At 41.1% G+C, this 24000-nt stretch overlaps 1 protein-coding gene across 2 annotated transcripts in view; it reads right to left on the bottom strand.

The window, feature by feature from the left end:
• Positions 1–24000, bottom strand: part of prmt8b (protein arginine methyltransferase 8b) — a 25746-nt gene extending 1746 nt beyond the window's left edge. The window contains exons 1-9 of one of the 2 annotated variants that reach the window (XM_067426972.1): positions 23372–24000; positions 22068–22307; positions 20742–20897; positions 17837–17900; positions 16556–16698; positions 15766–15853; positions 15132–15247; positions 429–579; positions 229–350 (exon numbers count right to left, since the gene is read on the bottom strand). In XM_067426972.1, coding sequence (XP_067283073.1) covers positions 229–350; positions 429–579; positions 15132–15247; positions 15766–15853; positions 16556–16698; positions 17837–17900; positions 20742–20897; positions 22068–22307; positions 23372–23440 — 1149 coding nt within the window. In that variant the 5' untranslated portion in view covers positions 23441–24000. Of the gene's footprint in view, positions 1–228; positions 351–428; positions 580–15131; positions 15248–15765; positions 15854–16555; positions 16699–17836; positions 17901–20741; positions 20898–22067; positions 22311–23371 lie in introns of both variants that reach the window. The other variant, XM_067426971.1, reaches the window with a different exon arrangement.

Raw genomic sequence — 24000 nt, 5'->3', positions numbered from 1 at the left:
TGTGTTTTCATACAGTATGTGTGTGTACAGTATATAGTGTGTGTGCGTGTTAATAAGTGAGAAGCTTTGTTGTAACAGCAGAAGTAAACCTACCAGAAATATCTCAGTGGGCTTTTAAATATTGTTTTGCTGTCAAAACTGTTGAGAACCACTGGTCTAAACTTTAGATTTCTCTCCATCTCCTTTTCCCACCCCCGCACACACACACACACACACTTAGGGCCTCACCTCGTTATTCTCATTGGGCTTCACGGTGATGCTGCCCAGGATTTCCTCTCCTCTCCGCACCGTTAGGTAATCCTCCAGATAAAACACTGTTTGCTTCCAGTGAGTGCTTGGAGCGTCAGGGGCTGGAAGGGAACGTACAATGGCTCAGTTAGTACCATATTTATTTGTAAGAGATAATAAGGTACGGAAGAAGGCTGAACCTGTAGAAAAGCCTGTCTTCTTGTGACACTTGGTGAACTCAATGTTGAAGTACGTGATGAGAGCGTGAACATAGTCGTTCCTCTGAATTTGCAGGCAGAAGGCCGAGGTGAACGTCAGGTCCTCCGGCTTCACCGTGTAGATGTCCACCTCCTGAAAGCCACATGTCACGTCTCACACTTAGAGGTTATGTTTAAATGGAGATTATGATTTGGTGCATGCTTGCACTAACAAAGTCCTTTGATGATCTGCCATGAGGTACTTTGGCTGTGCTCTAAGCCTGAAGTGTAATGTGCTTTATGTCATATCCCAGCTGGCATTCAACTGACATTAAACGTTTAAATGTAGTTGAAATAATGTCAGTTTATGAAAAAACATTGTTTCAACGTCAAAACAACGTTGAACACCAAATAGTTGAATTGGTGTTGTTAACTCACTAAGAATTCAACATAGAAATATCAACAAGTTTTGAGTTGTACGTCAAATCAACATTATTTTTACAACCATGACTTTTAAAATTTTTGTTGAAATATCTTAGTAGAAAAATAACGTTGGAACAACGTCCAAACAATGCTGATCAATTAACTGTTGAAAAAGAGTTGATACATGAATAATGATACAACGTTGAAATATCAACTCTGAATTAAACGTTTGTTGAGCATTTTCTACATCTTATGGCTTACTTTGACAGCAAGTCCGATTGATCATTTTGGTTAGTCATTCCATACAAGAACAATATATGCAGTGGCGGCTGGTGAAAATATTATATGTGGGGCTGTTTGTGTGGGGGTCTGGGGATATACATTTCCCCCATACAATTTTAAATTTTGTAGATGTGATTTCCTGCATTCTGGTGCATTTTAATTTTTATATATTAAGTTGTATATATTAAGTTAATTTTTATATTAAGTGGTCTCTTAATTTTTCTTCCAGAGCTATATATATATCCTACACAGCTCTGGAAAAAAAATTAACAGACCGCTTAAAATTAAAAAAAATAACACACAAACATACACACACACACACACACACACACACACACACACACACACACACACACACACACACACACACACACACACACACACACACACACACACACACACACACACACACACACACACACACACACACACACACACACACACACACACACACACACGAATACAAGATGTATGGCTTGATTGGAGGATGGCGACTGTCCATCACACAAAGGCCAATAGGCTCTGACGGTTCCACACAACACCTGCTTGCGCGTGCGCGAAGTGGGTCTGTGTCGTCATCGTCAGCCTCGCAGGTTCTGACCTGGACCGATTCGACTGAATTTGGGCATAACAGCTCAGACGGTAAGCAAAGTTTTTGAAGTCACATTTTATAACTAGAAAATTCCTAAATAAATGTTGAGTGTGCCTGACTCTGGTCCATATACGTATTGTGTTAATTAATTATGTGTTTATATGGGCAGACTAACGTAGTTTAACCGCGAACCGGAGTTAGTGCTAGCTAACCGTCAAACGCCGTTCTTATCTCTGTGTGTGTAGACGTATGGGCAGACTAGTTTAACCGCGAACCGCCGTTAAGTGTAACGTTACGGGCAGACTAGTTTAACCGCGAACTGCCGTTAGTCCGTCGTTCCACCGGCGTGTATGTGTGTACGCTCCATGAAGCTAACGTTATACATATTAGATCAGTTTGAATGTTTTTGTCTTGTACTACCGTTACCCAATCAGGGAGAGGAATAAGAATATCTATACATCTTTAGCACGTCACATTCTTCTTCTTTTTTCCAGAGATTTTGACCTGAAAGTCTCCTTTAACGTTAAGTTGTCCCCATACCTAACCCAACCATCTATTTGAATCTGAAAGTAACTAACCCTTAACTTTTTTTTGTTACATTTTTGTAAAATTTAAATACAGGTTTATGTGGAAGACTTTTTATATATAAAATGTATATAATAATTTCTGATCAAATTATTGCATTTATGTTTGAATGATTCGTTTTTGACTTGAAACAGTTGCATATTAAACTTAAATTTAGCTTATCCTTCCTATTTTGTTGGTTTTGGGGGGCGTGTTAGAGTGGGATTCTGTAGGTGGTCCTCAGAAAAAAAATTGGAAGATAAAGTGGTCCTTGGGCTGAAAAAGTTTGAGAAACACTGTGTTAAATTGATAGTAAAGGAGATTTATATTATTTGAAAATATGTTTTTTATTTTGAATAAATGCAGTTCTTTTAAACCTTTTATTCATCAAATATATTAAGCATCAGAACTGTTTCCAACACATAATAAATCAGAATATTAGAATGATTTCTGAAGGATCATGTGACGGTGAAGGAATGATACTGAAAATTCAGCTTTTCACAGAAATAAATTGTAATTTAACATATAATAAATTGAAAACCAAATATTTAATTTGTAATAAGATCACAATATTACATTTTTTCTTTATTTTTGATCAAATAAATGCAGGCTTGATGAGCAGAAGAAACTTCTTTCAAAAACATTACACATAGTAATGTGTCCAAACTTTTATATATATAAAATACTCCATTCTGGGCTCTAGACTAACTTCTCTACCTGCAGCAAGGGTTACTACCAACTGCCTTTTGTTGCTCGCTCAAGCACATGATTATCAATGACTTTGCATGTTGATCAATACTAATTTATATACTTTGATCATTGGCAATGCCACAAAAGTTGATATTTGCTAAATATTTTAATTTGAGAGAGTAGTGTTTGCTAATACTGATCTGTTTTTTTTGTTTTTCTCATCAGATGCGGTCTTGAGCTTAAAGCCAATGAAAGTAGACGAATACATGGCCAAAGACTTGAAATATGCACCTGAGAGGACTGGTGGCGGTAGCAGAAAGAAGTAACAAGAAAGGAAAACTTAACCAGCTGTGTTTAATGTTGCCCGTTTTTTTTAAAGGTTAAAAAAAGCTAGTTCACCCAAAAATGAAAATTCTGTCATTTACTCCTCACCCTAATGTCGTTCCAGACCCGTAAGTCTTCCATTCATCTTCAGAACACAGTTTAAGATATTTTAAATTTACTCCGAGCTTTCTGTCCCTCCATTGAAAATGTATGTACGGTATACTGTCCATGTCCAGAAGGACCAGAAAGATAATAACATCATCAAAGTAGTCCATATGTGACATCAGTGGGTTGGATAGAATTTTTGCAATGAAAGCAATGAAAATACATTTTGGTCCAAAAATAACAACAACATAAAAAGTGACAGTATACCGTACATACATTTTCAATGAAGGGACAGAAAGCTCTTGGACTAAATATAAAATACCTTAAACTGTGTTCCGAAGATGAACGAAGGTCTTACGGGTGTGGAGCGACAAGGCGAGTCATTTAAAGGGTTAGTTCACCCAAAAATGAAATTGATGTCATTAACTCCTCCCCCTAATGTTGTTCCACACCCGTAAGACCTCCGTTCATCTTCACACACAGTTTAAGATATTTTATATTTTAGTCCCAGAGCATAATGCAGTATGCATACTATACTGTCCATGTCTAGAAAGGGAATAAAAACATCATCAAAGTAGTCCATAGGAGACATCAGTGGGTTAATTAGAGTCTCTTGAAGCATCCAAAATACATTTTGGTCCAAAAATAACAAAAACTACGATTTTATTCAGCATTGGCTTCTCTTCTGCGTTTGTTTTCAAACCTCAAATAAAGATTCAAACAGCCATGAATCAATGATTCGGATCGCCACAATGCTCTGGGACTAAAATATAAAATATCTTAAACTGAGTTCTGAAGAGGAATGGAGGTCTTACGGGTCTGGAATGACATTGGGGTGAGTCATTAATGACCTCAATTTCACTTTTGGGTGAACTAACCCTTTAATGACAGAATTTTTGGGTAAAGTAAAAGTTTGACATGTGTACAATTGATGTGAAAGGTTGGCACAATTGCAGCTATGTAATAAAGCATGTCTCCTACGTCAGCGAAATGTCTTTATTAATCTTCTTCCTGGTCTTCCTTTGACCAATTGGCTTCTTCCAAGCTGACTGTGCGTGTTTGCAAACTTAGTGTTTATGTATCCATTTCAAGGTGTTTGGTGCTACTGTTGAACACATCAATACTTCAGTCAAAACAGTTTAACAAAAACTATGTTGAAAAGCAGGACTTTATAGTGACGTTGAAATTTCAACGTTGATTGAATTTGCAAAATCTAAACTTAAATCAATGTTGGCAAATTCACCTATGTTGAGAAACATGACGTCGGATTGACGTTGCCATTTCAACGTTGATTAGATTTGCAAAATCTAAACTAAAATCAATATTGTTTCAATGTTGGCAAATTCACCTATGTTGAGAAACGTGACATTGGAAAGACGTTGCCATTTCAACGTTGATTAGATTTGCAAAATCTAAACTAAAATCAATATTGTTTCAATGTTGGCAAATTCACCTATGTTGAGAAACATGACGTCGGAATGACGTTGCCATTTCAACGTTGATTAGATTTGCAAAATCTAAACTAAAATCAATATTGTTTCAATGTTGGCAAATTCACCTATGTTGAGAAACGTGACATTGGAAAGACGTTGCCATTTCAACATTGATTAGATTTGCAAAATCTAAACTAAAATCAATATTGTTTCAATGTTGGCAAATTCACCTATGTTGAGAAACATGACGTCGGAATGACGTTGCCATTTCAACGTTGATTAGATTTGCAAAATCTAAACTAAAATCAATATTGTTTCAATGTTGGCAAATTCACCTATGTTGAGAAACGTGACATTGGAAAGACGTTGCCATTTCAACGTTGATTAGATTTGCAAAATCTAAACTAAAATCAATATTGTTTCAATGTTGGCAAATTCACCTATGTTGAGAAACATGACGTCGGAATGACGTTGCCATTTCAACGTTGATTAGATTTGCAAAATCTAAACTAAAATCAATATTGTTTCAATGTTGGCAAATTCACCTATGTTGAGAAACATGACGTCGGAATGACGTTGCCATTTCAACGTTGATTAGATTTGCAAAATCTAAACTAAAATCAATATTGTTTCAATGTTGGCAAATTCACCTATGTTGAGAAACGTGACATTGGAAAGACGTTGCCATTTCAACGTTGATTAGATTTGCAAAATCTAAACAAAATTCAACGGTTATCCAACACTGGCACCTGACGTTGATTCAACAGTGGCTCAATGTTAAAATGCCAGCTGGGATAGCCTTAGCCCACACACAGATCCAGTTTCAAAGACTATTGTTTGGCTGTGGCTATCTACGGTATATTGGTGCCTGTATACGTAGAGAAGTTGGAACAAGCATCAGCCTTGGCGGACAAAGATCCTCTTACTGTTTGTGTGAACAACTGATCAGTGGCAGCACTGAGCCTTTCATTTGTTCAATTCAACCTTTCATTTAATAAACCTCACAAAGAGGCTGAAATCATTCTCCTCTTCAAAGAGTCTGATCCCCAGTTGATTCAGAGGCACACTGAAAGCACAGCTCCTTTCTTTCTTTCTTTCTTTCTTTCTTTCTTTCTTTCTTTCTTTCTTTCTTTCTTTCTTTCTTTCTTTCTTTCTTTCTTTCTTTCTTTCTTTCTTTCTTTCTTTCTTTCTTTCTTCAGCTATCTAGCTCTCCCTGTCTCCTACATTGTCTCTTTTCTTTTGACATTCAATATGTCTTCACTGACAAACAGATCATAAACTTTTTTTTTTAATTTATGAGCCCATCGCTCATAGATTCGCTGTTTCAGAGTTCATGAGATGTTTTTCTGACACAAAATTAGGAAACTGTTCAAATACAGTAATACTATGGGTATAGAAATATAGATAGCTTGGCTCAGATACTTTGAAAGTACTTTTATTCATTGATTTATATTATATTATATTATATTATATTATATTATATTATATTATATTATATTATATTGTATTGTATTGTATTATATTATATTATATTATATTAATTATATTATATTATATTAATTATATTATATTATATTACATTACATTATATTATATTATATTATATTATATTGTATTGTAATATTATATTATATTATACACAGCAAATTACTGAGGGATAAAAACCTGGTGTTGGGCATCTAGTGATAAAATCTGGTGTTAATTTACAAATATTATATGCTTTATCACTTGTTTAGTGATAAAGCACAGTGTTTCCTTTGGGTGATAAAGCACAGTGTTTCCTTTGGGTGTTAACAATCAACATCTGCGCATGTGCAGAGCATTTTAAATTTCCCAGCTCATCCTTCGGTCTCTCCATCTTTATGGATTTCCCTGCACACACAACGGTTACAAGGATAAGGTATAGTATAGTATTATTATCTTATCAACTTGTGATTTATTAATGAGCTTGTATAATGAGTAACGTAGCCGATGTGGTTGACTTAACTCTGTTAGCGTTTTTTTTTTTTTTTTTTTTTTTTACCTCAGTTTAAATTTAGCGCGCTTTTGATCCGCCATTCAGTTTAACATAACTGAATAACCCCCACTAACACTCTAAATTCGTTAATGGAGGACGAGATTTACGTAAGTGACTTAATTTCGTTGTACTAATTTTGTAATAATGTAGCAGCATTAACATTATGTGTCATTTTTTAACTCACTGGACTTGGATAGTTATTTCTTCTCATTTGGCATAACGTTAAGTATCTTTAGGGCTTCCAACCTTTATAAGACCGTTTATATCTTTCACCCCGTAACTAAGAGTTAATTCTGGTGTTTTGAAATGTCATTCAAATGAGAAAGCAGACGTTAATCGAATGAATTAATTGCTCTTAATTTTTTTTTCTTGTGTGACCGGGGCTCGATCCCGTGCCGAGCACCAACGGATAGCACGGTCCATCATTGTCGGCGCTGCGCATACTGATCGGCCTGCAACATTTTGCGAGTGAAAGCTCTGTGTGTTCTAGCAATCTTCTCGTGGTACTTTGATAACATACGCCGACCATTCTGTACAGCGCTCCAAAATGTCGAAAACATGTCGTAGGACACGCTTTTCTTCATGAACTGCTTCAGTCAATATAGAAACTCAAGATCGAGTACGAGTGTGCAATGTCGTGGAATGTATGATACGCTGTTTTTTGCGTGCATATGAGACGCAATTTATGGCGTATTATACATACGAACCCCCCACCCCACTACCCTAAACCTACCCAAGAGAGCGTATCATATGCATGCCGAAATGAGTTTTGGCGTATACATTCCACGACATTGCACACTCGTACTATTTGACATTTTCGTCTTATTTTGTATTAGTTTAGCAGACATGCATTAGTGCCCTTCCATGCGCGATTTTTTCTGTACTAGCCTTTTCTAGTTGTAGCATTGTAAATCTGTAACAGTAGTGCTTATGTTCTGAATATAACGTTCCCTTTCGGGGAACTCGAGCTGCGTCGAAACGCTGTGAGAACGCCTCTGCGTTAATGCGTCGTGAAGCGCCTGTAGAACCATTCCATCGGAAAAAAGATCGATCGTCGGCGTGATGACGTCATCGACCGGAAGCTATAAAACGTCCGTGAAAACAAACAGGAACTAGCTTCTGTGCCTTCAGTAAGCGATCTGTGTGAACCTGTCTGTCTATTTGGTGTTTTTGTCTGTCTATTGAAAGAGTTTTTCCACCCTTTGTTAAATATTCCATATATTTTACAAAAAAGAGAAAATAAAATAGATAGAGAAATGGCGAGCGAAAGCAGTAACTTTAAGAGGTGTGTTCATCCCTGCCCACGCTACATCACGAGTGGGGATACACACTCTCTTTGTGTTGCCTGCTTGGGAGCGCAGCATGCCCAGGCAGCCCTCGAGGGGGCTGCTTGCGAGCACTGTGAGCGTATGCCACTGAGAACGCTGCGCTCCCGCCGGGCACTCTTCGAGGAGGGTGCCTCGGCTCGTGTTCCCCGCGGCTCTGGTCCCGCTGCTGCCGAGGCAGAGCGGAGGCTGCAGTCGTGGGGTTCACAATTGGATGTTGCGGAGGGGTTTGAGACGGGCGCTGCCTTATCTCTGCCCTCACCCGCTCCATCCAGCGGTTCTTCTCGGGGCTTGGAAGCACGCATTGCGGTTTCTTCCCCCCCGAGAGAGCCGCCGGTGCTCCAACTATCCAGCTCCGAGGAGGTGGACGTTGAGAGCATCGCGACTGAAGATTCGCCACTTCAGTCTCCTGCGAGTGATGAGCTCGTTGAGGTTCTAACGCGAGCCGTGGCCAGATTAAACATTGACTGGCCCGTAGAAAGATCTGAGGCAGGAAAGAGACGTTCTAGTAAATTAGACGAAAGATTCCTGCCCGCTCGCGCTTCAGAACCTCAGCGGCGGGGCCTGCCATTCTTCCATGATTTGCACACCGAGGTGGCAACATCATGGAGGAGACCGGCATCATACCGTGTGTTCAGCCCTCAGACTACGGTCTATAGTAACATCATGGGGCTGAAGCACTACGGCTATGGGGCGATGCCAAAGGTAGAAGAGACGCTTGCGAGCCATCTCTCGCCTTCCTCGGCATCGTCCCTAAAGGCCCCGACTTTGCCCACCAGACCATTGAAAACAACGTCGGCACTGGTGGGCAAAGCGTACTCGGCGGCAGGTCAGGCTGCTGCATGCCTTCACACCATGGCAATTATGCAGGCTTATCAGGCTGACCTGCTCAGGGATCTAGATGGACGCGATGAAGTGGGGGGTGACGTCATAAATGAGCTTAGAACAGCAGCTGATATAACTCTCCGGGCCACCAAAGAGACGGCCAGATGTGTTGGCCGCTCGATGGCAGCATTGGTGGCTACGGAGAGACATTTATGGCTCAACCCCACCGAAATCAAAGAGAGGGAGAAGAGCTTTCTGCTCGACGCGCCGCTGTCTCCTGGTGGCCTCTTCGGTGACGCAGTACACACTGTCACCGAGAGGTTCCAGGAGTCAAAGAAACAAGCTGCGGCGCTGAAGCAGTTTCTCCCTCTCCGAGTCCAGGTCCCTGGGGCTGCCGCTGACATCAGGCAGCCCAAGCCGAGTACGAGCTCAGCTCACAGGGCACAACAAAAGCAGAGCGTCGCCGCTCGGGCTCCCCCTCAGCGCGGGGACCAGGGGCGGCGCTCTCAGACGAAGCCTTCGAGGGGCAGGGCTGATCTGCGGACAGTCCTGATCGCCAAGAAGGCTTCGTCGAAGCGTTCCTGACGCCAGAAGCGTCAGGACGCTGAGGGTGGTTCCCCCCGTAGGGAAACGGTGCTTACCCCTGCCTACGGTACCCGTTTCCCTACGGCACCCTCGGGGGGCCGCGCTGCCAACCCTGCCGCAATGCCGGGGCGCAGTCGGTCTCCGCGGGCCACCCGAGGGTGGTCCGCACCCCCTTCGGGGGGTCCCCGAGCAGTCAAGTCAGTTGTTCCCTGCCGGTCCGCCGCTTCAGGGCACTGTGCTTGTTGCTCAAAATACACCAGAGGCCAGCCTCGAGAGGCTGGTTCCCTTAGTAGATTTTCTAGACGAATGGAAACGTCTATCAAATATATCTCAGTGGGTCCTGCAGATAGTAGAAAAGGGGTATGCCATTCAATTCAGAAGTCGGCCACCTCCTTTCTGCGGTGTCCTACCTACAGTGGTGGGCCCGGAGCAGGCTCTGGTAATGGCACAGGAAGTAGAGACACTCCTGCAAAAAGGGGCTATAGAGAGGGTTTCCCCTCCCAGCAGGGAGTCTGGCTTTTACAGCCGTTACTTCATCGTGCCGAAGAAGGATGGGGGCTTACGCCCGATATTAGATCTGCGGCTATTGAATCGCTCGGTGGCCAAGCTCAAATTCAAGATGCTTACACTCAGACAGATTGTAGCGCAGGTCAGATCGGAGGATTGGTTTGTCACCATAGACCTCAAAGATGCGTATTTTCATGTCTCCATCCGTCCACATCACAGGAAGTTCCTGAGGTTTGCCTTCGGGGGAGAGGCATACCAATATCGTGTACTTCCCTTCGGTCTAGCACTGTCACCCCGCACGTTCACCAAGTGTGTGGATGCAGCTCTGGCGCCGCTGCGTCTTCAGGGCATCCGCATACTGAACTACATCGACGACTGGCTGATTCTAGCGAATACAGAGCAGATGGCGGTTCAGCATCGAGATGCTGTTCTCGCCCATATGTCGAAGCTGGGGTTGAGGCTGAACGCCAAGAAGAGTGTGCTTTCTCCGGCTCAGAGAACCACTTTTCTAGGTGTGAACTGGGACTCGATAATTATGCGGGCGCAATTATCGCCAACACGCATAGCGTCGATCCTGGCAGCCGCCAAAGAACAGAAGCTAGGCCGAGCCGTCACTGTGAAACAGTTCCAGAAACTGTTAGGTCTCATGGCAGCAGCGTCCAACGTGATACCTCTTGGCCTACTGTACATGAGGCCACTGCAGTGGTGGCTCAAAACACAAGGGTTCTCCCCGAGGGGAAATCCGCTCCGCACGATCAAAGTCACGCGGCGATGCCTACGTGCTCTGGTCATGTGGAAAAACCCGGGGTTTTTATCTCAGGGTCCCGTGTTGGGGGCTCATGTTCGTCGCGTAACGCTAACGACAGACGCCTCCCTCACGGGCTGGGGGGCGACCATGAGTGGTCGCTCATCCCAGGGTCTATGGCAGGAACATCAGCGGCACTGGCACATAAATCGGCTGGAGATGCTCGCAGTGTTTCTTGCATTGAAACAGTTCCTGCCCGACCTCAGGGGCCACCACGTACTAGTCAGAACAGACAACACGTCCGTGGTGGCCTATATAAATCACCAGGGGGGTCTGAGGTCTCGTCCGTTGGACAAATTGGCACATCGGATCCTCCTGTGGGCCCAAGGGAAATTGCTGTCAATCAAGGCAGTATATATCCCGGGGGCCCTAAACCAGGAAGCAGACAACCTGTCGAGACAGGGGCCGAGGCCCGGGGAATGGAGACTCCACCCAGAGGTGGTGGAGCTCCTATGGAAGGTTTATGGGAAAGCAGAGATAGACCTGTTCGCTTCGGCAGAGAACTCTCACTGCCCGCGGTGGTTTTCTCTGACCCATCCGGCTCCGCTGGGGCTGGATGCCATGGTACAGGAGTGGCCGAGGCTGCCTCTGTACGCCTTCCCCCCGATTGTTCTGCTTCCAGGAGTTCTGGAGAGGGTACGCCGGGACGGGGCCCAGGTACTCCTAGTGGCCCCGAACTGGCCGACCCGAGTATGGTTTTCGGACCTGATATCTCTCCTGGAAGGCTCTCCGATGGAGATTCCGACCAGGAGGGATCTACTCTCTCAGGCGGGCGGGAGATTCCTGCACCCACGCCCGGAGATGTGGAAACTGTGGGCCTGGCCTCTGAGGGGGCTAGGCTCATAGAGGAGGGTCTCTCGGCCGAGGTCGTAGAGACCATCCTACACTCCAGAGCTCCGTCCACGAGGAAGCTGTACGCTTTGAAATGGAGACTTTTCTCAGCTTGGTGCAGAGAACGCCAGTGGGATCCAGTTAACTGCCCGGTTGGTACAGTGCTGGAGTTCCTGCAGGAAAGGTTCTCTGCAGGGTTGACCCCCTCCACACTTAAGGTGTACGTGGCGGCCTTGGGCGCTGTCCACGTCCCTTGCAGTGGAGTGTCTTTGGGAAGACACCCTCTAATTACACGCTTCCTTCGTGGCACATTAAGGTTGAGGCCAGTTATGCACTCGAGGGTCCCGGCATGGGACTTGGCCATTGTTTTGAGGGGCTTGTCCGGACCTCCGTTCGAACCTTTGGAGGAGGTTTCGGATAAGTTCCTCACCCTGAAAACTATCTTCCTTTTGGCCATTTCATCTCTTAAAAGGATAGGAGATATTCAGTCCCTGTCAGTAGGGCCCTCATGTCTAGAGTTCGCGCCTGGGATGGTGAAAGCATTTCTGCATCCCAGGCCGGGTTATGTCCCCAAGGTTCCTACGAGCCCACGGGGCCCCATCACTCTACAAGCCTTCTGTCCTCCTCCATTCTTGACGTCAGACCAGGAAAGATTAAATCTGCTGTGTCCGGTGAGGGCACTGGATACTTATGTCCACAGAGCTGCCCTGTGGAGAAAAACTGAACAATTGTTTGTTTGCTTCGGACCCCCTAAGAAGGGGGCTCCTGTATCCAAGCAGAGGATGAGCAAGTGGGTGGCCGAGGCCATTTCACTTGCTTATGAAGCTGCCGGGCAGCCATCTCCTTTGGCTGTCCGGGCACATTCTACCAGGGGTATGGCTGCTTCTAAAGCACTTTTGTCGGGGGCTTCCCTCCATGATATATGTAACGCGGCCGGATGGTCGTCTCCTTCTACCTTCGTCAGGTTCTACGAGCTAGACCTGGCATCTACAGTAGGGGCACAGGTTCTCTCGTAACCGTGTGCGCTTCGGTTTCACACATACGAGACACTTGGTCCTATGGCGATGTGGGTATAAGCGTTCTCACAGCGTTTCGACGCAGCTCGAGTTCCCCGAAAGGGAACGTCTCAGGTTACGTATGTAACCCTAGTTCCCTGAGGGAACGAGACGCTGCGTCGCTCTGCCATACTCCCGGCGTGTCCGTGATCACTTACTTCAGGCTTTATCAGAAGTTAGTTCCTGTTTGTTTTCACGGACGTTTTATAGCTTCCGGTCGATGACGTCATCACGCCGACGATCGATCTTTTTTCCGATGGAATGGTTCTACAGGCGCTTCACGACGCATTAACGCAGAGGCGTTCTCACAGCGTTTCGACGCAGCGTCTCGTTCCCTCAGGGAACTAGGGTTACATACGTAACCTGAGACGTTTTCTTGCTATGTATTGGTATAAAAATAACCTGAAGTAAAACACAAAGTGACCTGATAATTTTGAGTCTTTTTTTTTTTTTGCTTTCTGCTTTGGAGGATTTTTGTTTCATGGAATATTGTTTATTATTGCAGAAGGAAACCACTTAAGGCCACAATCTATGTATGCCCTTGGCATTACTCTACAAACCTAAACGATCCTGAAAGGAAGACAGGCTATGTAAGTATCTCTGCTTGTTGATTGAAGATGTTTGAAACTTTTTATCTTAGATTTTTTTAATGTGCTTGTTTTAACCAAATTTGTCTCTTTAACAGGAATGATACTATGTGTTTGGATCATTTTGAGGAGCGATATCAACGCCAAGATCGTGGGATCGATGAATTGGGAAAGCAAGAACTGACAAAATGTAAAAATGCGTACATTGAATGCAATGTAAGTCGCTTTGGATAAAATTATCTGCCAAATGTAAATGTATTAATTTATAAAGGAATAGTATTTTTTATCAGAATGAATTACAAACCAGACAGTTTTTTAACATTAAGGTTGATTTAACAATGTTGAATTTTTGTATTTTCAATTAAAACATTACTTTTAAGATATTATAGCATTGGAGTATAACAAGAAATTGTTTTATTCAATTGTATGTGTGACAACAATGGCTTTACTGTAGCGATTCCCGGCGAAAGCAAGAACTGACAAAAATGTTTTTTTTTTAATTAAAAATGGTATTGAATGCAGTGTAAGTCGCATTGGATAAAAGTGTCTGCCAAATACATAAATGTAATGGAATTGATATATTACAATTTCAATAAATATTCAAATAAATTTGTAGTCACTTGATTTTTTTGGGGAAAAAATAAAATAAAATATATAAATTGTTTTAAATTTCATTCACAGTGCCATTTAAGTATTTACATTAAATAAACATTAAATACACTGGGTGTGTGAGATTAATCACCATAAAGTGTTAAATGTACACTTATGAGTAATACATTTCTCAACACCTTGAGTGACTAAAAAGAAACACTAACACAGTGTTTGTATAACGAACACTTTCGTCAGTGTTGTTTTAACACTAGCAAAGATGGACCTGTATGTTCACCCGGAAAGTGATAATTTTAACACCTGTGGTGATAAATCTCCCAACATGTTTTTTGCTGTGTATTATATTATATTATATTATATTATATTATATTATATTATATTATATTACATTACATTATATTATATTAATGTGACCCTGGACCACAAAACCAGTCATAACAAGTCTCATATTTGTGGCAATAGCCAACAATAAATTGTATGGGTCAAAATTATATTTTTTTCTTTTATGCCAAATATCATTAGGATATTAAGTAAAGAGCATGTTCCATGAAGATATTTTGTAAATGTCCAGCCATAAATATATAAAAAATATATCTTGGCCAAATATTGTCCTATCCTATCAAACCATACATTAATGGAAACTATTTATTCAGCTTTCATAGATGTATAAAAATTTAAAACAAATTACCCTTATGGTTTTGTGGTCCAGGGTCATACATTCTATTCTATTCTATTCTATTCTATTCTATTCTATTCTATTCTATTCTATTCTATTCTATTCTATTCTATTCTATTCCATTCCATTCCATTCCATTCTAAATGTCATCTCATTTCTGTTTTACAATATCAAATAAATCTTTCCCACTAAATGAGATAAGACACGTTTATTAAGGTATAACGAAATAACCTATGATGATTTTATTAGCATTATACCTCATGAGGACTTATTTCTGTCTGCTAATTTAAATGAATGATTGGTGTTTGTGCATCTGTTGAGATGAACACGTTACCACGCTGTCATCGGGTGGCGCTTTACTGCAAATTATTCTGTTATGTAACACCCACGCTACATGTGTTCCATAGTGGCCTCTCGCTCAGTCAATCAGTACTATGATTCAAATCAGATCTTCCTCGCACAGACTCGTACCTTAATGAGGCAGGAGTTGGTCACGACTTGTTTAGGATCTACTATGTCCACCAGGGGCTCCATCATAGCAACGTTACGAATGCACGTCATGTCAAAGCCATAGACGTTCTCCCACCCTGCAGGCACAGAGAAAATATATTTCAGTGTAATTAAAAAGTCGAAAATCTGTGGCTATGTCTGGTTGTCTTCATTTGGCCCTAAAATAGACTCCTGCCTCCTCTGTGTCTGGCAGCGTTTGATTACATCCCCTCACATGAGTGTTAGGCCAAGGCGAATCTCACACTTTCATCCAAAACATGAAGGAGAGGGTGAAAGGGATGGTGAAAAGGCAAACATTTTGCTGCGGGGGAGTAATGGAGCTCAACAGGAAGGTTTCTTGATGTTTTTCGTTTCTTTTTTTTTAAGCTATAAAATGTGAGGGATCCAAAAGGAGGCACAGAGCAAGACACTTTTTGAACAAGAAAGAGATACAGTTTTAGATGGTCATTTAATACAGGACATGTAGTTGCTGTGTGTGTGTGTGTGTGTGTGTGTGTGTGTGTGTGTGTGTGTGTGTGTGTGTGTGTGTGTGTGTGTGTGTGTGTGTGTGTGTGTGTGTGTGTGTGTGTGTGTGTGTGTGTGTGTGCTCACTCACAGTGGATTTTGAAGTCTTTGTATTGTCGATCCTCAATGGCGACCACATACAATGTCGCTCTGTCTGGAAACATGAAACCTCCAGGTTTCTGAAAAATTACATAAAAGAGAATCTACAGTTATCACAGATGAAAAAAAATATATGGGTAGTTGACGTATGTCCCAATTATTTAAAAAGTTGTCTATTATTAATAATAATAATTATATAAGTATAAATAATAAGCCTAGATATCTAGACGCACCCTAGTCTGGCTTCCCAGGCTAATAAATAATGATCATAAAACACCATAATATAATACATATATTTTAATATATTACAATAATATAAATTAGAAAATAATATACAATTATTATCTAAAATCTTTTAAATAGTTAAAAAATATATTAGTATAAATAAGATCAGGTCAAATGATCATATATAATAATATAATATAAAATACAATACCCTTATATAACATTTTAATTTACAATAATGCATTCCTGGCATATGCGTGATTATATTATTCCAGTGACTTAACATCATTCTTTCTTTTCCTTCCTGTTCAGTGTACCATAATAATAACTCTAGGGTGCAACAATGTACTGGCATCAACACAATGGTTCTATTAAAAAATCTAACAAGCCACTTGTCCTCTGGACCAAATTGTCATTCAGTGGTAGACATTCATCAGCAGCCCACTCATTCCCATTATAAATGATAATTTTCAGCTTGGACACATGCTTCACATTCTAATTAGTCAAATCACCTTGGCCTTGAGACAGCTAACACACACACACACACACACACTGACCAGCCATTTGTCCCTGGCGTAGATGACAGTATTGAGCATAGACTCGTAGAAAAGACAGTAGCCCATCCACTCTGAAATGATGATGTCCACCTGATCCACGGGCAGCTCAGTGTCCTCCACCTTCCCTTTAATGATGGTAATAACTGCAAAAAATAGATTTATGCTTTTTTTATACTATTCAATATACAATTGGATATACATTTATATTTTATTCTAAATCAATATTTGAATAACATTAAAATGACAATAAATGACAATATTATCAATTCCTGAAGGATCAAATCAAATCTCACCCAACATTTTTTTTTTCATTCTTAAATATTTCGCATCCAGTCAAACCAAAAATTATTAATCATATATTTTTTTTTTACTAGTGGGGGCAGAACACTATATTTTATTTATGTAAGTGAGGATAGCAAAATAAAGTAAACTGTGACATATTATGCCCAACAAATTCATCATACAGTAGAATAGTAAAATTTGGTACCAAAATTATTCCGACACTTTACCCTGATCATGTTTAGCTTGTGTGTTTTTTCTGTAATTGCTAATGTGACCTTTTACACCACAGACTGAACAAAATGAAGCATTGCTCAGTAATTGGTTGATCTAAATTGGTATTATCTAATTGTGTGTTTAAATTTAACAGCTGATTGGTTGTTTGTTAATTATTCCATATTCCATAAGTTATCTGACATTATCAAGATGAATGAGTTCTGACAGTTTAACTCACAGTTCTTGTCATATTTTATTACCGTTTTCTAAACTTAAGCAAATAAACTGTGATAATGTGAGAAAATGTTGAAGGTGTCTGAATACATTTTGGTCAGACTGGTTACAGGAACCCAGCATTTAGTCATAAGAATGTCAATATAAAGTTACATTTGATGGATGGGTTTCTCCGTGGTGTTCTCCTGTTCCCTCTTCTTTTCTCTAATCCTCACCATTATTCACATTTTGCTAAAGGCAGGTTGCCAATCTCCAATTCCCATGCCTGTGTGTGTGTGTGTGTGTAGCAGTGACTCCTCTCTCACACTGACTCAGGCTTCTCACCCGCCTGCTGCTCTCCAGTGTTAATGAGAGCTGCTGTGGACAACTAAACAACAGCTTCTGCTATCACACCACAAGTGGCGAGTGTCAGCTACAGGAAGTGACTGTGCTGCTTCCTGTTCCATGGAACTCCTCTTGCCTACAGGAAAATGTATGACTCTTCCATTCCACACAAGAATCAGACCGAAACACTGTTGTGTCCTAACAGGAACGAGCAGCAGATTGTCTTACCGTTGTCCAGGTGATTTGATTTGATGATTTTTTCTGAATACTCTGATATACTGGAGCATTCGATCTACAAAACAAAATGAAAATTAGCTTAACATTATAATCATAATTGCACGATCTGAATTAGAGGTATGCTAGCTGACCCAAGACAGACGGAACTATTTTTCATGCATAACTTCAAGTCTGATTGGATTCGGGTTTGTATTTAAAGAGACAAATAATTATTGTAATATTTTTTTATAAATATAGGCCTACTGCTTGTATCACTCCGCTTGTCTTTGGCCGCTCCAGACAGACTGTATATTAGTGGCTGCGTGTTTCACTGACTCGTTCTGCAAGTTGCATTGCTTTGCCAGTAGGTGGTGACAAGTGACTGGCTTAAAGGGTTAGTTCACCCAAAAATGAAATTTCTGTCATTAATTACTCACCCTCATGTCGTTACAAACCCATACAACCTTCATTCATGTAGTTCACGTAGTGTAAATGTAGCCCCTCCTGTTCGAACCATCCGATCCAAACGGGACTCGAACCCAGGTCTGTCTCTCATGCCTGCGGAGGGTTACATTGGTGCCGTGACCCAGATGGGAGTGAGGTTTAAGGGGATCAGTGTAACAGAACCCCGCTAGTAGTTGCTGTTGAGTAAACCTCACTCCTCTGATCTCAAGAGACGCTCTAGTGACTGACATTAGATGTTGCAGCCTTTAGCCTCCTTCTTAGAGCGTCTGACTCTCATGCATGACCCGGGTTCAAGTCCCGCTTGGAGCGGGTCATAATACCAGCTGGTAATAATAATAGCTCAGTGATTGGCCAGCTCTTGTGTCAGCATCACACACATACAGTGCTCACGTGAACAACGTTGGCCAACAGGTAGCCGGCGTTCTGAAGTAGAACCTGGAAGCGCTGTACTGTGTTCACTATGCGTAGTGAACCAATCACATGGACTATTTTAACGATATCTTTACTACCTTTCTGGGACTTGAAAGTCTTATCTTAATTTATGTTACGAAGATGAATGAAGGTCTTAAGGCCAGTTCACACCGCACAGACAAATGCCAAAAGTTTGATGGATTAGTCTTACCCCTGTCGGTGTCTGTTGCCGTTGGTCTTTGTTTTCATGTTGCATCGAGTTTGTTTGTTCATGGAATGTCTGAGCAGTGTGGTATGATTTACCAATAAACGACAGCAAACTCTAAAATAATCTGACCTGGACACAACCATTGCCATGACGATGAGGCAAGTCCCTTGGAAAGACTGCATGTAGGTGCTGATCGTGCTTAATAAAATTGCAGGTTTATGGACAAATCAGAAGACAGTTCTACAGAAACAGCAAGGAGATTCGCGAGAGCATGCAAAAAATCTGAGACATATTTGAAAGCCCTCGTACAGCAAGTTTTATGCTAGAGTTTTAAAAATCCCAGACGGAGAGATATTTGTTACATGGATGCACTCTCGCGTTAGCCTGGCTCTGCCCTCCTACGTACTTCAGTTCAATTTTCATTTTCCTTCAGTACTCCGTCTGGGATTGTGGTATATTCTCTGGTTTTCTCCGGTCAAATTTTAACCGGTGGAATCATCGAACAGAGGGAGTGGCTGAGAACGATGACCGTGATGTCGTACGTTAGTTTAAGATGTATGTCACGACCAAAAGTTAGAGATTGGCTATGGCAGGTCCAGAGTGGCTCAGGGCAGATCCAATAGTTTAAAAACAACAGAGTACCGCTTTCAAGGAAGTTAACGCTTATCAATGGAGAGTGGCCAGACTCTCTGTACAAATAAAATGTACAAGAGTCTGGTAGGACCAGCTACTCTCACATTACAATAATGCGCGCTCAACAATGTTTTGATTCTTGTTTAAAACGAGTGGAGAATATCTTGTGTTTTTCCGTGGGTGCTCGGTCATTTCCGTGGGCGAGTTTGTTGGTGTCTGTTGGGGCAGTGTGAACATAATAGTTATTTTCCATTCAATTCTAAATGCAACAGCCATCTTGTTTGTTGGTGTTAGTCTGTGCAATGTGAATTGGCCTTTACAGGTGGTGAGTAATCAATAATGACTTTTGGGTGAGCTAACCCTTTAATGTGTGAATCAATAATTCATTCACTCATCGTTGTATGAATCAGTTTTTGAACAAATCGGTTGAAACAAATAACTGCTATCTCTATGCATGAGTCATTGAATTCACTCAGCTAATTGATTCTAAACCACTGACTGGTTGGTTAATGCTACTTAAGACTACTTACTTTTGTTGCTTGGAGTCACAACGCCTTTTTTTGGCTGTTTGGAACTATTTTCATTGGTGAAGCAAAAAAGAACAAAGTAACTAGCAATATTTGATCTAAATCACAATAATAAGCACGGTCATCTACTCCAGTTTCCTGCCGTTATTATATCTGTTGCATATTTATATGCTTGCATTTATTTTTAGTTTAAAATTAGCTAAAAAAAATACTCAATGTTATTGTTATCTTCCAAATGTGCATTTTAAATGTCTATGCACATGTGGACCATATATATATATATATATATATATATATATATATATATATATATATATATATATATATATATATATATATATATATATATAATATATTCATGCTCTGGACAAAAAAACGAAAACTCTTTCTGTGCTTATTGTGGCACAGAAAAGATAAAAAGCGACTAGAAATGGACCTAGTGGGTGGATCAATGTGGTGTTATCTAACTACAGACCAGAAGCACAGTAACGATACTGATATTATCAGCACGCTCTCCCACTCTGTCTCTCCATATCTATACATAGATATAGTTTGGAAGTGTAAAAAAAGAGTGTCAGTTTTGCAGTACAGTGCAGCCTGCATGTTGCCCTCTAACTCAAGCCTATTGTATATGTTAGTGAACACACTTGTAATGAGTAATTGGAGTCCTCACCCCATACACATGCTTGGCTCCTGCCTTGGCAGCAAACATGGAGAGGATTCCGGTTCCACTGCCCACATCTAGAACGATCTTATCCTTAAAGATGTGTTTATTATGGTACATGGAGTTCCTATAAGTCAGTGTCCTCACCTCGTCCTTTAGCATCTCCTATTGAGAGGAAAAAACAACTGGTATTTAGACTAGAGCAAAAAAGATAGATATTTTCTGTAATTGAGTAGTATTGAATTCTTGGCATTTTCAGTTTTATATTTTATTTGTATCACTCATTTTCAATGTTTTCTCAGACTTTTGAATCACATTTGAACTATATATATATACTATATATTTATACACCTTTTTTACATTACTATAACTTATTAAAAAATAGGCAATTTTAAAAATTGTATAAGTTATACAAGATTCAACGTGTGTGTGTGTGTGTTTAATTTATTACATTTATATATTTAACTTTATTTTGTTATAATTTATTGTAATTGAATTGCAATGTATTCATGTGATGACAAAGCTGAATTATCAGGAGTAATTATGTTACATAATCCTTTAGAAATCATTCGTATTAATATTCAGATTGATGCTCACAGAACATTTCTTATTATGATCAATGTTGAAAACAATTGTGCTGCTTTGGGAAATGTGATTAATGAATAGAAGGTTACACTTTATTGTGATGGTCCCCTTTAGACATTGTGTTGACTATAAGTAAAGTTGCACCTACATGTCAACTAACTCTCATTACTGACCCCAAACGTTTGAACGGTATATGGCTGCACATATTTGACTGGAGCATGCGAGATCTCCTTAGAGTTGGAGTCCACAACGTCCACATCCTTCACTTCCGGACCTTTTCTCTTGGACCGTGCTATGGAGGACAATATATAGGACACAAAGCGCAGTGTCTCCGGGATTCTTTTTATAGAGACAGGTCTCCATTTAGCCTGCTGGGATTAACTGATACACATCTTTCAAAGCCCCCCCACCGCTCTAATTCTCTTTCCTTTTCTTTCTCTCTTTTTCCATCTTACTCCTGTCCTTCTGTGTGTTATCAAAAACTGTTCTTATCTGCAGACAGATCCAATTTGACCCTCATGCTCTAAGTGTGCCGGTATCAAAGGGGTTCTCTCGGTTCTTCTCGAATGAGGTTAGAAGGTGGTTTCAGTGACACATTTAAGTGTGTTCTTAAGATTAGCTGCATGTGATACAAGTTCTTTAGAACTTCCTGTCCGTGGCAGTTTTTCATTGTTATGTTAATGCAACACAGATCAAAAAAGTATACATTTTCATCTTAGACGAACTCTGGACTACTGGACCATCGATTACCTCATGAATTCCAAAGTGGGCATAGGAGTCAAAGTAGTAGTCCCGTGAAGTCATCTCCTCTGGGTTGAGTAGCTTGGCCATCTTGCCTCGTCCCGGACAGGCAGACAGTGCAGAGACGTGTGGCGTGTGTGGGGGGTGTGGAACATGATGAATGGAGGTCACTGGCTTTGGTAGCGGAGAAGGTTGCAGTGACTGGGACGAGGGAACACTGGAAATGTGCTGCTGTTGCTGCTGCTGGCGCTGCTAGTAAAGGCAACGGCAAAATCATCGGAAAATGTTCACTGTCCTCCTTTATCATACTTATTAGAGTCAATGAGTGTAATTGTGCACTTGGCACAGTTTTATGTAAAACAGCTCACACTCTGTTCAAAGTATGCATTTAATCAGGCACTCTTTAGGAATCAAACCCATGACCTTGGTGTTGCCATGTCTTGCGGTTTGACCTATAAGAATTATTTATTTATTGAAAGTATATTAAAAGAAAAGAAAAAATACCTTGGAAAAAAACATGCTGAAAAAATGACATTGAATGAATCAAAATGTATAAAGCCTTATGATATTTTCTGTAAAAAAATGTTCCCGCGTCTTTTTCCTCATTTGATAACTTAATGTGAAAAATAGATGATGTCAAACCAGTTTTGTAAAAATACGTGTTAAAGCATATTAAAACATAAACGTAGGCTTCTCATATTTAGTGTGCACCAATTAACAACGTCAACGTTTAAGTCAGGTATGCAAAGGTGAATATGCTAATTAGCTGGGAGGGGAGGGGGGGCAAAATACTGCAGCACCAAGGACAGCGCTCAGCCGTCTCGCGATCACCCAATAGACTACATAAAATAGGAAATTAGTGCTATCCAACACGCGCACGACTAACTTTATTCTTTTACTTTATTGTATAGTTACACATTTAGGTTAATGCATTGTCGTCGAGGTTTCTAAGAACATCTTGCATCAGCTATCCGCTTAATCTTTATGCAACCTACGCACAGCAAGCATTTTACTAGCCTATAATCCTTTATTTTCAGCATCTGCTGTGATGTGTGTGATCGCTGTTCTTTCAGGATGAGGAAACTGCTCTGCTTTCAGCTCTCAATCTCGCTGTTGTTTAGCCTGCATAGTCATTGCACATCGCCGGGCACTGATTTGTATGACCTCCAAACCAGCGCGTCATTTTACGCGGTCATGCACTCAAGCACACACACGCGCGACAAGAATCAATCACATGCGATTTACAAGTGTGCATATCAATGTCTGGCTGAGCGTTGATGTATTATGCACGAGTTGTGGAATCTTTGACTTACCTCCGAGCTCTCCGCGTCCGCCATCTTTCTCCGCAGGAGCAGGCACCGCGATGAGTGCCTCAGTCCCATGCGAGCCAACGGGAGCTGGATTAACTAGATAAGGGCAAGTGTTGTCACTAAATGTCCTATAAAAGTTTTAAAACGCACCGCAATAAGCAATACTCGGTTTGCGCTTTAAAAGACCCATTTGTTAATTTGCACCGCTGTGTTAAATAAACAATAAATGCCTAAAAGGAAACTAATAGGGAATATGTCATAAAGACTTCTTAGATAGTCCCTTAACTCCATGATCCCGACTCCTACTGAAAGCCCATCGCGCAAAAGTTCTTCCAGAGGTGCTAAGCGCCACTTGGAGACCAGTTGAGCCACGACGCGTCAGCATCCACATCACCTGCCGCTGCGCATCGCCGCGTTACCTATAGTCTGACAGATCAGAGCGCATCTTTTATTTCAGTTTAACGCGGTGATCCACTATTTTTCAGATCGGGATAGGTCGTCGAATCCTAGTTGGCCACTTCGTCGCGTTGCGATCAGTCAAGTGCGACTGGATCGCGCTGAAAGTTGAAATTGAAAGACTGTGACTGAACTCGAGCGCAGCGAGTGCAGGACTGGAGCGAATCAGGAGCTGA

The sequence above is a fragment of the Pseudorasbora parva genome, chromosome 20 (assembly GCF_024679245.1).
Source record: "Pseudorasbora parva isolate DD20220531a chromosome 20, ASM2467924v1, whole genome shotgun sequence".
Classification (NCBI taxonomy): Eukaryota; Metazoa; Chordata; class Actinopteri; order Cypriniformes; family Gobionidae; genus Pseudorasbora; species Pseudorasbora parva.
The sequence above is the reverse complement of the archived record's forward strand: the minus strand, read 5'-3'. Positions and strand labels throughout refer to the sequence as shown.